At 39.9% G+C, this 16,842-nt stretch overlaps 1 protein-coding gene across 1 annotated transcript in view; it reads left to right on the top strand.

Annotated features, from left to right (window-relative positions):
* LOC145984063 (uncharacterized) overlaps positions 1-16,842 on the top strand; it is a 63,888-nt gene that overhangs the window by 23,803 nt on the left and 23,243 nt on the right. The window contains exons 3-4 of the mRNA XM_083117441.1: positions 1,971-2,104; positions 14,859-15,036. Of these exons, the coding sequence (XP_082973567.1) occupies positions 1,971-2,104; positions 14,859-15,036 (312 nt within the window). The remainder of the gene's footprint in view (positions 1-1,970; positions 2,105-14,858; positions 15,037-16,842) is intronic.

Here is a 16,842-nt window from a genome sequence, read left to right as displayed (position 1 = left end):
TTACGAGTGGCGAGCAATGAAGGCTTCCGTCTTCACAGGACTCAGGCTAGGTACGTCTCTCGCTGGCTTCTAGTGACCAAAGGGGGAGTGGTCGAGTTCCGTTCCAGTCAGTATCAGCTCCTCTGTTGCACTGTGTGCGGTTTTACGTCCTGCCCGTATATACCGAGTGCTCCGCGAGAGGCAACACCGGTCGAGCAATCGAGGACAGAGGCCTCTGATGGCTGAAAATTGTACTATATATTACGTCAATTTTCACTTTTTGTAGAGTTTATAATATTGAATATTAAAAACGTTACAGAGCCACCCTGTCTCCTGTTGTGTACTCTGTTGTAATGTAGTTGCCATGGCAATCAGTGCAGTAGTGCAGCATGCTTAACTTTTTTTTGTCAGATCCATCAAAACCATCCTCAGCATCTAGAAATTGTGGGTGGTATAAGTTTCCATTAGTGAGGCTGAACTGTGGGTCTGAATCTATTTTCTTATTTTGTGTAAAATACAGTGTGTCCAAAAATAGTGGATAATGGGAACACAAATAACAGCAAGTATGAACTTTTTTGCATGTCACATACCTTAAAGTTACAGATGTTAATTGGCAGCAATACTTTGTCTGCAATGCTATAGAACAGATTGACAAATCAACAAACAACAGATATGGTTTCTACAGAAAGGGAAGGACAAATAGTGTCAATCGCATGTTTCATGTCATTCTGAGACCAAGGCTGTGTGGGGGTACACATCGTTCTTCAGTTTTCCAGAAGTAGAGAATGGGCCTCCCTGATGGTGCAGTGGTAGCATCGTTGCCTTGTAATCTAGGGGTCCCGGGTTCGATACCCGGTGGAGGCACATAGTGGTTCAGATCCCACTATAAACTAGGTCCAGTCCCAATTAGCCTTACTGTGCACAAAGTGGACTTAAAACACCAAATCAAACCAAACCCAGAGGTAGAAATCTAATGGTGTTAAATTTGGACATCTGTGTTGTTATTTGACACTTTTACGTTGCTCAAAAGAAAAATTGCTCACTCCTGCTACTTTGGGTACACAAATGCCTGGTTCGCTGTGATGGAACTAAATATTACAAAATGCCTACACACACTCAATGTAGATAGATATTGCAGCTTCAAATACAAAAGGGCCAGTCAAGTTATCTTGAATAGTTTCTCTGTTATTAACATTAAAAAGTCTAACACAGTGTGTAACCTCAGTAACTGCCTCTGACACCTTTTAAAACAGTAAAAAAGAGTCCACTTTATGCTCAAGTATGCTAATTGGGACTGTACCTACAGTTTAAAGTGGAATCCAAACCACTGTGCAATATGCCTCCACTGAGAATCAAGCTCTTGATTATGACAGTTAAAAAGAGCTGCAACAGTTTGGTGCCTTCTTGTCAAAGTTATTGTAAGAAAAATGTTATTAGCAAGAAGAAAAAAAACGTGTGGGCAGTGTCAAATAACAAGAATTTAAATTAAGTTTTGAAGGAAGAATCTGGTACAAATTGTAGCAGCAGTTTCTTTTCCTTTTCTTTTTTTTTATCACCTGTCTCCTTTGTGCTGCCTTGGTGGCTGATCATCTTGCGTGGTGGACTAATTATCTTGCCATTGTGGGTTCCAGGTTGAGATCCCAGACAGGGCATGAGTGTTCCTTCACCAGTGTCATCTAATCATCAAAGTGGCAAAAAAGAATGCTGAATGCATAAAATAGGAAAATTAATAAATACATGTTTCCATTATGTTGTCTGACATTGCTCACACTTTCTTTTCAACGTCTGTTAATAATAGACATTTCTTTCATTGCTTTAAAATGTGCACTTCCTACATGTGTTGTACATTACGTCTGCACAATGAGAGAGTGAACACAGATATGTGAATAATACAAATTAGCAGGAAAATTTCTTTAGTCACTTTTCACTTTTACTTGTGTTTGTTACTCTTCATTCTGTCATTTTTATTAAATTCTAATTAATTATTTCAGTTTGAAACTGTTGTGAAAAGCATTAGGCCAAAAATTATGAAGAGTGGAAAAGTGGAGTGGATTGTGAAAGTAAAGGACCTGAAGACTGATGTAGAGGAAACTCATGAATTTGATGCTGTAATGGTGTGCAATGGGTAAGTGTGGAAATTTGACAAATGTATGGTGTACAGCATTTGCCCAGGCAATGATATTTTGTACTGGATAACCAAATTTACTCATGGTGTTGCTTTAAAATGCAAACAGTTTTGTATTATATCCCAAATTACAAAATACTTTGTGAGGAATTATCAAAATTTTCCTAAAAATTAAACTTTCTCATTGGTGATAAATGTATAGTCTTTTATTTCTTCATGTTATTTTTTATTCACTCTGTCCAACAAGGGTATGGAATGAAAGGGACACTAACAAGGGAGGTCATCTAAGTGTCCCCCTCCGATTCTCATGAAAAGTGGCAGGTGTATAGAGGGGCCCAAAGGAAGATATACATGTTTTTTTTTTGTTGCAGCTAAAAAACTGTTTTAGGGGGCAAAACCCCCCTCAAATGTCAAGATAAGGACAAATTGAAGTGGGGATCTGATCCCGAAACTATGTAAATTTGGCATAGGAAGAACACGCACATATAATTGGAACACACACAGCACAGAACTGTAGGATTGTCGGTACCAAACGCAGTGCAATTGTAGAGAGATGCCGAATTCATAGACACCGTTGTTCCTGGATAGGCATGGGCATAACAATAGACAGGCCAAAGCAGGGTAACAGAGCATCAAAATAGCCACACACTGGAACCATAACCCTACCAAACATGACCTTGATATCATATAGGTGATAGCCAAGGACACAAGAGGATAGTTCCATAGATGAATACACAGCATGTATAAAACATTTACTACCACCAGAAAGTAACACGAAACAATGTTATGGTAACCGATCTGCCAACACAAAGTACAGACAAGCACCCATGCATCACATTGAAAACCTCCCCCATTGTTGCTTCCACGGTGTCAATGTATGAGAAGCAGTCAAATTAAAACCGAACACTCACCATAAAACACATTCCTTGCAAAAGTTGACAACACTTGTTACGTTTCGATACTGCCATCTATAGGGTAGGAGAAATGCATAGTGAAAACGCACAGGTCCACACATTGGCTTCGTCATTGCTCAGGAGGTGAGCGTAGTGAAAGTGTGTTCGTCGAGCATTGGAAGTGGAGGCAAGCAAAGAAGAGCAGAGAGGTGTGGTTCGTTTCTTGGTGGCTGAGGGTGCTGGAACACGTAAAATTCATCGTCGCATGTCTGCAGTGTATGGCGAACACTGCATGTCCCTGACAAGTGTGCACGAGTGGCAGAAGAGATTCCGTGAAGGACGCACATCACTGCAAGACGATCTGCACCCGGGACAGGCCCATCGAGCCATTACGCCTGATGTGATTGCGAGGATCAATGGTCTGATCCAGGAAGACCAACGAATCACAGAGGAAGAAATTTGTGTTCAGGTTGGCATTAGTCATGGCTCTGTGCATGCCATTATCAAAGATCACCTGCAGTTCCGAAAAATTTGCACGCAGTGGGTTCTGCATCAATTGACGGAGGGACAAAAGATTGACAGAATGACTGCATGTCTGAGTCATTTGCAGCGGTACCATGAGGAAGTGTATGCGTTTCTGTCACGTATCGTCACAGGGGACAAAACGTGGTGCCACCATTTTGAGCCTGAGAGCAAACGGAAAAGCCGACAATGGAAACACATCGATTCTCCCCTGCCAAATAAACCCAAGGCTGTCCATACGGGTTCCGGTAAGGTCATGCTGAGCTGCTTCTTCGACTGCAAGGGCCCTCTGCTTGTCGACTTCCTAGAGCATGGAGCCACAATCAATGAGCAGCGCTATGCAGACACGTTGCAGAAACTGCGACGTGCCATAAAGTCAAAATGCCCTGGAATGCTGTCGGATGGAATGATCCTTTTGCATGATAATGCCCTTCCCTATACTGCCAATCTGGTGAGGGATAAGCTTCAGACATTTGGCTGGGAAATGCTTGAACATCCTCCGTTAAGCTCCAAGCTCACAAGCTCCCCTTGTGATTTCCACATTTTTGGTGACCTGAAGAAAGACATTCGTGCATGTCAGTTTCATTCGGACGAGGAAGTACAACACTGGGGGAGGTTGTGGATCAGTCAGAGACCTACCTCTTTCTTCAAGACTGGAATTGATCATCTCATCTCCCAGTGGGATAAATGTCTTACTTTTGAATAAGACAAACTCCATTGTCACTTTGTAGCGGGTGTTCGGTTTTCATTTGACTGCCCCTCATACATACTCGTCACAGTAATGGTACTCCTAAAAAAAATGATGTAAACATAATGTTCGGTTACACCATGCACATCTGATTACTGCCACTGCACCACAAACATCACATATCGGATTACTGTCACCACCAAAACAGAATGCCACCGGATTCTCAAATGGAGGTGGCCTTTCGGTTAGATACCCACTTCAATTTTTCCCACATCTTGACATTTGGGGGGGGGGGTTGCCCCCTAAAACAGTTTTTTAGCCGAAACAAGGTCCTCTCTATACACCTGCCAAGTTTCATGGAAATCGGGGGGGGGGGGGGGGGGAGCACACAGGGGTCAGATCCGCACTTCAATTTCCTCATCTTGACATTTGAGGTGGGTTTACCCCTAAAACTGTTTTTTAGCTGAAACAAAGAAACATATTTCTTCTTTTGGGCCCCTCTATATACCTGCCAAGTGTCGAAACCTAGGTGAGGACAACTGATTGTGTGTGAGGGATTGTAGTTTGATAATGTTATTGCGTAGGTGGATATTAATGTCAGTGAGGGATTGTAGTTTGACAATGTTATTGCGTAGGTGGATATTAATGTCACTGTGTAGTAACAGGACAAGTTCGGAAAAGCATCACACTAAATTTTTCCAAATCCTAAATCCATACACATCTAATGGTTAGAAAGTGCCAGTCAATCCTTTAGATATTGTCAACAGAGTAATGTTTTTGTCCCGTGGTGTCACCTCTCGCATCACAATATCACTATGTCCACTCCACAAATCCAATAGCAGAGCACCAAAATCACCTGTGTTTGGGAAGTACACCTCCTTGAGCCAGGTCTTAAAGTGATTTGTTGTCAGTTTCCCGATGTAGAGGCTTCAATGAATACATTTGCTGGACGGAGCAGTGTTTGGTTGACATAGGGTCGAAAGGTACCTCCAGGTTCCTTCAGAACAACAAAGAGAGGAGACAACACCTCTCCCGTGGCCAAAATAATTGGTTGAATGGTGTAACTGTATGTTGTGGATGCAACAGATTGCACAATAGTTTCCACTTTCTTCCTTCCCTTAATAGCTATGGTGGGACTACTGTGTATTTCTAAATTGAAACCTCTTTGATCAGAGTTAAACACATTTGCGACAGAGTACTGTGCAATACATGATTTAACAGTATCCACAAAGCTGTCATGTTTGTTCTGAACATGTTCCCCCTTGCCAACAGATGTTAATGTAATGAATTTGGTTACCTTCCAGGACATGATGTGATGTGTTGTCTTGAATTTCCAAAGCCAAAACAGTGACGCTGTAAACCGAGAAACGTCCAATTCAGCTTTAGCTTGCAGAGCCCATCTCCGAATATCAATGTCATGGATTGCAACCTGTGCTTGCATGGCATCACTAAAGTTTTCTAAAATGTATTTGGAAACCTGACACAGCTTTTCTTTCCGCGTTCCTCCTGCACGTAACTGCTCTTCCCATCTTCGTAGTTGCCATGTTGAGGTAACCTTCTTATACTGACTTTGCATGGTGGTAAGATACAAACCTCGCTTCTGTCCACTCCTCCAAAATTCAACTGGTCTTCGTTTATACAGTATGTGGTGAACAATGGTCAGTATAGTCTCCTGTGTCATCATCTGTATTTTCCAAAGCTTGTGCATATGTATCGTCTTGCTGGTCAAAGTCCAAGGAAGTAGCAAATTCCACGATGTACGCAGGATCTTTGGTACATCTTTCATTGATATCCTTCACAATGTCTGCGACATATGCCTCCTCTGATGTTAAAACAGATGGGCTACTGGCATTAAATGCCTGTACTAACAGTGTGGCCACATTCACTACATTCAACATGGTACCTCTCTACAGAACTGTTGTCCTTATTTTCTTCTGTGATCCTTTATATACGGGGTCACACATACGGAATTTGGATTCATGATGTCTTATCGTACATCCCATCCCACTACAGCACACCTGATAATTGTGTTTAACTGTGGCCTCCTGGCACCATTTCACGTTTCCTTACTCTTATCTCCCCTGATTGTGAGGTATCTCCTGACAGACTGCCCATAGGTGATACATCATGGTGGGTGTGTTACACATGATTTGTGTCAACCATGTCTCGTGTGTTATGTAACACATTTTGTCACATTGTATGCTATTGCGTGGCATATTTCTCTTCCTTTGTCTGGTCGGTGATAGCTGTGTTTGCCAGTGATATGCACTTCATATCTCAAGTATCCCACTTGTGTATCTGCCAGTACTATTAGCACAGAACTTCAACCGCCATCGTCCTTCACGATAGCACTTGCGTTTGGTACCAACATTCCTTCAGTTCTGTGCTGTGTGTGTTCCCATTATATGTGCGTGTTCTTCCTATGCCATAGTTATGTGGTCACATACCCACTTCAATTTGTCCCCATCTTGACATTTGAAAGGGGGGAGGGGGTTGCCCCGTAAAACAGTTTATCATCTGCAACAAAAAACATATTTCTTCCTTTGGGCCCCTCTATACACTAGGGATGGCCAGATCCGGATCCTGGCAGATCCGAAATCCGGATCCGGTTGGTTTCGGATCCGGATCCGCGGATCCTGAATTTTCAGATCCGGATCCGGTACTTTTGGATCCGCATCCGGTACTTTTGGATCTGGAATTTTCGGATCTGGATCCAAAACTTTCGGATCCGCATCGGGTACTTTTGGATCTGGAATTTTCAGATCCGGATCCAGTACTTTCGGATCTGGATCCAGAACTTTTGGATCCGGATCCAGAATTTTCGGATCCAGATCCGTTTTGCCATCCCACATGCGCTTCGTTGGAAAGTAAGAATGTGCTTATAACATATTGTTACCTGCTAATATACATATATATATAATATACATACATACATACATACATACATATATATATATATATATATATATATATATATATATATATATATATATATAGTGTGTGTACCCGCGTGCGCGATTTGTAATTAATTAATACACTTACAAAGGAGGTCTAAGTCTCCCCCTCCGATCTCCATGGAACTTGCCAGGTGTATAGAGCCCCCCCCCCCCCTCAAATGTCAAGATGAGGAGAAATTGAAGTGGGGATCTGACCCCTAAACCACGTAAATATGGCATAGGAAGAAACAGGGGGCATAGGGCCTCTCTATACACCTGGCAAATTCCATGCAAATCGGAGGGGGACACGGGGGTCAGATGATCCCCACGTCAATTTGTACTCATCTTGATATTTGAGGCGGGTTTTGCCCCCTAAAACAGTTTTTTAGCCGAAACAAAAAAAACACGTATTTCTTCCTTTGGGCCCCTCTATACACCTGCAAAGTTTCATGAAAATCGGAGGGGGACACAGGGGTCAGATCCTTACTTCAATTTGTCCTCATCTTTTCATTTGAGGGGATTTTGCCCCCTAAAACAGTTTTTAGCTGAAACAAAAAAACACGTATTTCTTCCTTTGGGCCCCTCTATACACCTACCACGTTTCATGGAAATCGGAAGGGAACACAGGGGTCAGATCTCCACTTCAATTTGTCCTCATCTTGACATTTGAGGGGAGGTTGCCCCCTAGAACAGGTTTTTAGCCCAAACAAAAAAAAACACGTATTTCTTCATTTGGTCCGTTTATACACACACCTGCCAAGTTTCATGGAAATCTGAGGGGGACACAGGGGTCAGATCCCCACTTCAATTTGTCCTCATCTTGACAATTGAGTGGGTTTTGCCCTGTAAAACCGTTTTTTAGCTGAAACAAAAAAATACTTATTTCTTCCATTTGGCCCCACTATACACCTGCCAAGTTTCATGGAAATCGGAGGGGGACACATAGGTCAAATGCACACTTAAATTTGTCCTCATATTGACATTTGAGGGGGTTTCCCCCTAAAACAATTTTTTAGCCGAAACAAAAAAAAACACGTATTTCTTCCTTTGGGCCCGTTTATACACACACCTGCCAAGTATCATGGAAATCGGACGGGGACACACAGGTCTTATGCACACTTAAATTTGTCCTCATATTGACATTTGAGGAGGGTTGGGGGTTGCCCCCTAAAACAGTTTTTTAGCCAAAACAAAAAAAAAACACGTATTTCTTCATTTGGACCCGTTTATACACACACCTGCCAAGTATCATGGAAATCGGAGGGGGACACAGGGGTCAGATCCTCACATCAATGTGTCCTCATCTTGACATTTGAGTGGGTTTTGACCTCTAAAACAGTTTCTTAGCTGAAGCAAAAAAAAAACACGTGTTTCTTTCCTTGGGCCCGTTTATACACACACCTGCCAAGTATCATGGAAATCGGAGGGGGACACAGGGGTCAGATCCTCACTTCAATTTGTCCTCATCTTGACATTTGAAGGGGTTTTGCCCCCTAAAACTGTTTCTTAGCTGAAACAAAAACACACGTATTTCTTCCTTTGGGTCCCACTATTCGCCTGCCAAGTTTCATGGAAATCGGAGGGGGACACTTAGATAACCTCCCTTGTTAGTCTTACACTTTGTAATTATATAACACTGCATATATTATAATGTTTTATTTTAATTTGTAAAACTGTAACTGTAGAACAATTGTATAATTTTTGTATAACATTTCTATCTTGTTATATGTGTTAAAGGTTTCATCCTGGAATTGAATGTCACATTTATGTATGTTTTCATTTCCAATACATTCGAATGAATACATATTCGTTTCAATGGCATTTACAAAATCACCTCTGACATTTTATGTTAAACAAGTAAGATTATTTTTGTGCACGAGTGTGTTAGCCGATGCGTAGCAAAGTATTTTAGGAACAACACTTGAAAAAAATTCTTGTAGGACTAACTAATGAAAAATTTCTTTGTAATCGAAGATCATAATACCTTTTAAGGTGTGGTAATATTATAATGGGATTGAGATACGAAACTCTCGGATCCGGATCCAAAAAATCGAATTTTCGGACCCGGATCCGGATCCAGATCCGGAACTTTCAGACCCGGATCCGGAATTTTCGGATCCAGATCCAGATCCGTAACTTTTGGATCCAGATCCGGATTTTTCGGATCCGGATCCGTTTGGCCATCCCTACTATACACCTGTCAAGTGTCATGGAAATTGAAGGGGGACACAGCAGTCAGATCCCCACTTCAATTCCTTTGGGCTCCTCTATACACATGCCACGTTTCATGGAAATTGTAGGGAGACACTTAGCTGACCTCCCTTGTAAGAAATTTCACAATCAGTGGGTGATGGTGAAATGAAGCATGAATTATGTTGATGCTGGTTGTAGCCACTATATGATATTAATTAGGACAGTCCTTGTTGAATGACCATCCTAATTAGCACTGCCAAAAGAACACTTAGCAGAAACCCTTTTAATAAATTTTTTGGACTATATGTGACCCCTGGAAACACACACACACATTTTTACTGAACTTCAATTGTGTCTGCCTTGTCCATCACCAAACTGTCTATTGCAACCATCTATCACAAACTGTGTCTAACAAAACTGTTCATCGCAACTGTCTTATCACAAAACTCTCTCTCGCAATTCTCTATAAAACTGTCTTATCATAACTATTCCACAAAAACTGAGCTTTCCCCGACCGCACTATATATTTCTTACCAATATCCTGTCGGGGGGACAGGCAGGCACCTTTATTAAAATGCTGAGTTAACCCTAGACAGGAAATGAACTCGTCAGAACCTTGGCAGGTCATATACACCACACACACCCTCTTGCCAAAAGCAAAGCACACGGGTGCGAGCGGTAGTAATTTTTTGTGCTTTTCTTACTGCATGCATATATCTGTGTGAAAGAGATTTACAGAAGAACTGGTAGAGGGCACAGCCTATTCCTTTGAATTGCAGAAAATATTTACCTTACCATTTTTAGAAAAGATCAAGTAGTAAAAACAAACAATTATTTATGGCAATCTAACATGGAAGCATCACACAGCAGAGCCAGACAGGAATGTTTTAAGTAGGGATGTGCCGAAGCCGATTACAGATGTATGAAAATCGGCCAAAATTGACACATCGGCATCGGAATCGGCAAAAATCCGATATTTAAACCGGTTAAATTATACTAGAGTTTTAACCTTCTAATAAGTTTTATATTCTAGTTTTGTAAGATTTGTTGAAAATTTGGTTATGATTCGTCATTATTGTAGAGTTTTTGTAATAAAATTATTGCAAACTCATTCAGAGGATCAACCTAACTATAAATCTGAAATAAAACAGTACATTGCTGAACCAGGATCTGCTGTTGTATTGGAAATTCAAAAATGAATATTCAAAATTGAAGCAAGTCCTGAGAAAATACTTGGGCATACCTGCTGCATCAGTATTCAGTGATTGAGTGTTCAGTGTTGCTGAACAGATTTGAGATAAGAGAAGAAGTAGGTTATTTCCTGAAGTACTTCCAAATCTTGTGTTTCTGAAGTTGAATCTGGCAAAACAGGAATTCATTTTGCATTTCAAAGAACTGCTTGTGTACTAATGTTTAATCTCTTGAGAATCCATGTTCTTCTTAAAGGTTCACATAACATTTTGTAGATGCAAATGTACATTCGCATCTCTTGAGAATATATATGTATATACATATGATATGCAATAGAAATGTACATAGCAAATTTATTTTTTTCATGCTGAAAATAACATCCCATTTCTGTTTAATAATCTTATGTATCGGAATCGGTTAAATATCGGCATCAGTAAATTTTCACATCCCTAGTTTTAAGTGTATGCATTTCAAACTTGTAAAGTACAAAAATTCGTAGCTCAAGGTCTAATTGTCATAGAGAAATGAAATTGGTTTTGTGTGTGTGTGTGTGTATATATATATATATATTGTTAGGAATGACTGGGCTTTTTGCGGGGGTGAAATTTATACATTGTATCTCCCAATAATGAGTGTTAAAGGAAGAAGTATCAGAAAAATGAAATTTTTCAAAACAGTTGTGGCCACTACAATAGACCAAAGTGAATGAAATAAATGTAGTATTTGCGTTCCTACAATCTTCCAAATTTTTGTTGAAAATAGGCTCATACTTCTTGGGGGTAAAATAACAACAATGTATAACAGTGGCAGTGTTGCCAGATTGCAAACAGAATTTCTTGAATTTCGCTCTTAGTGTCAGCTGTATGAGTGCTAGATGAACCAAATCCGGAGGGAAGCATGACAAAATACCACTGTTTGAGAATATAGATCTATCCCATGATACTCAGAGGGAAACAAATTACTTTTACAAATTCTGCTTGCTAGTACAATGGATGTGTTGTTTTGTAATTCGAATATGCCATACCTTTATGTTACTAATGAACAAAAAACACAACTGAAATACCGTATTTACACGTGTATAATGCGCACCCTCGTTTCTGATGAAGTAAATTAACTAAAATGTTATCTCGTGTATAATGCGCAGTATAATCCAGGTTCAAGAAATGGCTGTCTTAGTTGTTGGTCATAAAGCTGTTGCTATGCCAATCAAGAGCTAGTGACATCATACCTATTCAATGAGTCACCTGTTGCTATGTGGACCAAAAGGAGAATATCCTCTTTGTGTAAACAGTGAGGCACCAACACAAGCCACCTCCCCCTCTCAATCCACTGTGTTTAGCATCCCAAAGCTTTCACTCTTTAACCATTATATTTATTCTATAATAGTAGAAAGGGAGATCAAAATTACATTATGGATTTGCAGCGCTCAGGAAGTTATTTTCTGTTATTTCTCACCCAACAAATACCGCTGATACACATCCCATGTGATGGGAGGTGCATACTCGAATTCTGCCAGAACAGCACTGCTTTTCTTGTGTTGCAGAACATTACATTACAAAGTGAAAAATCGTGGAAGATGGCCTTTAAACTTTTATGCATGGTTTTGCTCATTTTCTATTTACTTTTTATAAAAAAAAAACCTTCAAAATATATACTTTTTACATGACTAATGTATCATTTATAAGAGGCCCCATTCAGGACTCTCAAACTAGCAGTTAACAAGATTTCTTTCAATAATTTCTTTCTTTCTTTCAATCTTTCTTTACACACTTCATATACAAGGGTCGTTCAAGGTTGACCGGGATTTTCGTACGTAAAAAATCGATGAATAGCCGGATCATGATGAAACGTGCGGGTGACGTAATGTATTCCTTCGCGAGTAACTAGCGCCCAGCATGACGTATTTCGTGCATGCGCAGCAGTTGCAGTGAACATGGCTGCAAGCAGTGTGTCTGTGGCTGTGGAGCAGCGGCGTGTAATCAGATTTCTCGTGAAGGAGAAAGTGAAACCAGCAGAGATTTTCAGACGATTGCAAGCACAGTATGGTGAACAAACGATGTCGCGGACAAGAGTGTACGAATGGTGTGAGCAGTTTCGCAAAGGACGGGAGCTGGTGACAAATGAAGCGCATGGACACATTCGCCCGACTGCAGTCACACCAGTGAATATCGCACGTGTTGAGCAAATGATTCTTGAGAACCGGCGAGTAACAGTGCGGGATATTGCTGCCGAGGTGAATATCAGTGTCGGGAGTGTTGAGACAATCATTCACGACCACTTACGCTTTCGCAAAATCTGTGCAAGGTGGGTTCCCCGCCAGCTGACATTCGATCAGAAGTGGACACGCAGGACGGTCTGTGAACAGCTTCTGAATCGGTTTCGAGCAGAAGGTGATGAATTGTTGCAATCCATCATCACGTGTGATGAAACATGGTTGCACAATTCAACCCCAGAGACAAAAGACGCAGCATGGATTGGCGGCATAAAGGTTCCCCGCCCCCCAAGAAAAGCAAAACGCAGCCGTCCGCTGGAAAGATCATGGCAAGTGTCTTCTGGGACATGAAGGGCGTTATCCATGTGGATTTTCTGGACAAAGGGAGCACGATTAATGCCCAGTATTACTCCACATTGTTGAGTGGTGCTGTACGAAAGTCCATTCGCAAGAAAAGACCTAGGATGTTGTCTGGAAATGTCATTCTTCTCCATGACAATGCCCGCCCTCACACGGCCAATGTGACAACAACAACTCTGACCGACATGCGCTGGGAAGTTCTGCCCCATCCCCCCTACAGTCTGGATTTAGCCCCCAGTGATTATCATTTGTTTGCACCCCTTAAAGACCATCTGGGAGGGAAGAAATTCATGACAGACGAAGCACTGCGGAGCGATGTCCTCCAGTGGCTACGACAACAACCAAGTTCTTTCTACGCCAAAGGAATTCGGGAGCTGCCAGAACGATGGCAATGGTGCCTCGGCGTGCACGGAGAATACTTTGAAAAACTGACATAGTTTGGTGTTTCTTCTGCTACCTATTTCCTCTGCAGAAATAAAAGTCCTGGTCAACCTTGAAAGACCCTTGTATGTCATATCCCATCTGTCGACTAGAGGTTAATGTACACTTTTTCCCACAGGGCACAGAAAGCTGTTTGTGTTCAGTACAGGATAAAATCTTTCTCTTAGGATTTTCACTTTCCATTTGTAACCAACCTTCTAATTAACTCTTAGCATTCTTAAACCTGAAGGTTTATGGCTGCAGCAACACAATCCTTCCATCTGTCCCCATCCTGGGCAAGATCAATCCATCGTTACCAATTTCCTTTAGGTCCATGTCAACATTATCCCTCCATCTTCATCTTGGCCTTCCTACAAGTCTCTGCCATCAGGTTTCCCAACAAGAATCATTTAAACTCTTCTTTCCTCTCCCATTCGTGCCACATGGCCTGCTCACTAAAGTCTTCTTGATTTAATTATTCTAATAATATCTGAAATGAAATGTATAACCTTCACCTATGTGAAATGAAACTAGGTAAAAATCCAAAGATTCCCTGACTCCATGCTGACTGACAGAATAATACTGCATGTAGAAAACCTATATTTAGATTATTTGATAGAGGAATTCAAAAAGTTCTTATGTCACTGAAGAAAACATTTGGGCAATTTTCTTCAAGTGCAGTACTCTTGTCCTTTTAATGAGAAAATAAATCTTAAGTACTTTTTATTCTGGGACTATACTGGTATTGATTCCTCCCAACATGTATACTTTAAATACTGATTAGAAGAACTTTGTTAAAAATTATATTTTAATTCATTTATGTAGTTGATGGCATATTAAGTTTATTTCTGTGTATTTTCAATTTCAAATTTTTCTTCAGATTTAATCAATATTACTTGATTTTGCACAAATCACAGGATAATTCAGATGCACCTCACACCTTTCAAAATAATCAAACATGAACATTTCAGTGCATAATCTCACATTTCATGATTACGTCAAAAATTAAATATATCAACGTACCTCAGGTACAACTGTGATGAAATTGTGGAGTATATAAAACAAAAAAGCACTAATCAAAACATTAAAAAGTGAAAAAGAAAAGTTAGTCCAACTCGACATGTTGTTGACTTGCATATGTGAAAAGAGAAAAATTAACATGACATGTAGGAATCCGAAATTTTGATATTTGTATTTTTATTCCTCAGCGTATATTGTAGTCCTATTATTCATTATAAAATAGTATGAAATTTAATTATATGACTGCATTTGACATAATGTAGGTAAATATTTGTTTACAATCTAATGTGCCTATTGTTTCTTTTTTTTATATTTTCAGCCATTATTCAGATCCATTCAGTCCTCAAATTCCAGGGATAGAGACATTTTCAGGTGAAGTCATACACAGTCATGATTACAGATGTCCTCTAAAATATTCTGGATTGAATGTAATTGTGTTGGGAGCTGCTTCATCTGGTTTGGATATATCATTAGAAGTTGCAAAAGTAGCAGACAAGGTAAAATTTGTATTAAGAGAGATGTAGCATCAATTAGTGTAACTTGAAGATTTCAATATGTTAAAATGTAACAACAGGACATGAAAGAGCATTCTACATTTTTATAGTTCATTGATGTTTCTTTTTTTATCAATGGCATGTTTGTTTTGTTCTGTGTATTGGTGGTTCTCTATGATACTTGGTTTGAAAACCACATTGCATTGTAACAATTCACATGTAGGCTGGGGACATCGCCCGAGACTGTGGACCACATATGAGAATCATTTACCAGCAGTGAAGTGTGGTTACCTTGGCACTTAGGATAGCAACTGATCATTGGTAATCTTCAAAGCATCGTGCATGCATCTCCCCCCTCCCCCCTCCCACACACACACACTCCTCCAAATGCATAGATTGCAGTGCTGTTTCAATACAGATGAAAGAATGTAGCTATTTCATGTAAGTGATAATTCAGCATGAAACCTGAATTTTATATATCTCTGTCTGCATCTGCAAGTACCCGAATCCTCTATAAAGTTTCACTTCAAAGATTAAACATTTGCATCTAACGTTATACGTAGTAGATAAGTCCTCACATCACAATTAAATAGATAGAACAGAGATGCTAAGTAAACAAATGTCAACTGGAAAGGGGTGTTATGATGGTCATAAATCCCCCTTTGGACTTAAATTTTGTTAAATTAGACCTGACCTCAAAAGCTTTCTGTTTGTGCCTATGCAAGCACATACACACACAGAGAGAGAGAAAGAAGAAAGGAATTTTGAGAGCACTCTTTGAAAATAATAAGCACACAGAAAAAAAAGGTCTTGAATTCAAATTCTGAGTACACTATGAATGTTTATGACTGTCCCTCATCACTACCATGAGTTCATTAGCCATTTTTATTGTCGCATCACAATTAAAGTTCGAAAACCTGAAAAAGTGATGAAATGGCAAAAATTTAAATTAGCACAGCAAGAAAACTGATAGGAGGTTTTGTGTAATTTGCCCCTTGTGTAGTTTTTCACTAGAACATGTTGCAGCAATGCCTCAGTTACAGGAGGATAGTGAAAACAGGACAGAGCTGCTCCGCATTTTCACTTGGAAGTTCGGGACTACCTTGAATGCCATTTTGCCTCAGCTTTGGATTGGAGAACAGTCGGACAAAAACTCAACACTTATGCCTTGGCAGGGTGGCTACTCACCAGGAAATCCTTGAATTCCAGGAATTATGCATGAATTATTGTCTCCAGGAATTATGCATGAATTCTACATGAATATTTCTCCGTAGACGTGAAAAATTACAACTTGATTAATCCAAATCCCATTGAATTTATATAAATGTCCTGAGGCAAGTTTTCACAGATTAGCTTTTATTCTTATCAATGAAGGAAAAGAAAGCTGCGTGGAAAATAAAACAGTCCGTTTACTTTTTTAGTGTCCTTTGCAGAACAATCTATTTAACAAATGAATTATTATTACAAGATAAGATATCTTGAAGTTGATCAGGTAGATTTAAGTTTGAAATTCTTGTACAATTAACAATTTTTTGTAAATTGGTATATCCCGAAACATTTGTGACTTATGTTTGTAGATGTATTTAGTCTGAGTATGTGAAATGGCAAATATAAACTCCTTCTCGTCCCCTAAGAAGCGCTTCTCACCCTTAAATTAAATATCTTAAATATGTATACTGTTTAATTGAATTCAATTAGAATTTTTGGATACTGGAATGTCACTGACCCTTTATAATGTTGCTATATTTGTGTGCGTGTGTGTGGGTGGATGGTGAGAGGTGTTAATAATTGGTAAGGTTGAAATAGAGA

This window comes from Lepisma saccharinum, chromosome 2 (genome assembly GCF_977018435.1).
Source record: "Lepisma saccharinum chromosome 2, izLepSacc3.1, whole genome shotgun sequence".
NCBI lineage: Eukaryota > Metazoa > Arthropoda > Insecta > Zygentoma > Lepismatidae > Lepisma > Lepisma saccharinum.
The sequence above is the reverse complement of the archived record's forward strand: the minus strand, read 5'-3'. Positions and strand labels throughout refer to the sequence as shown.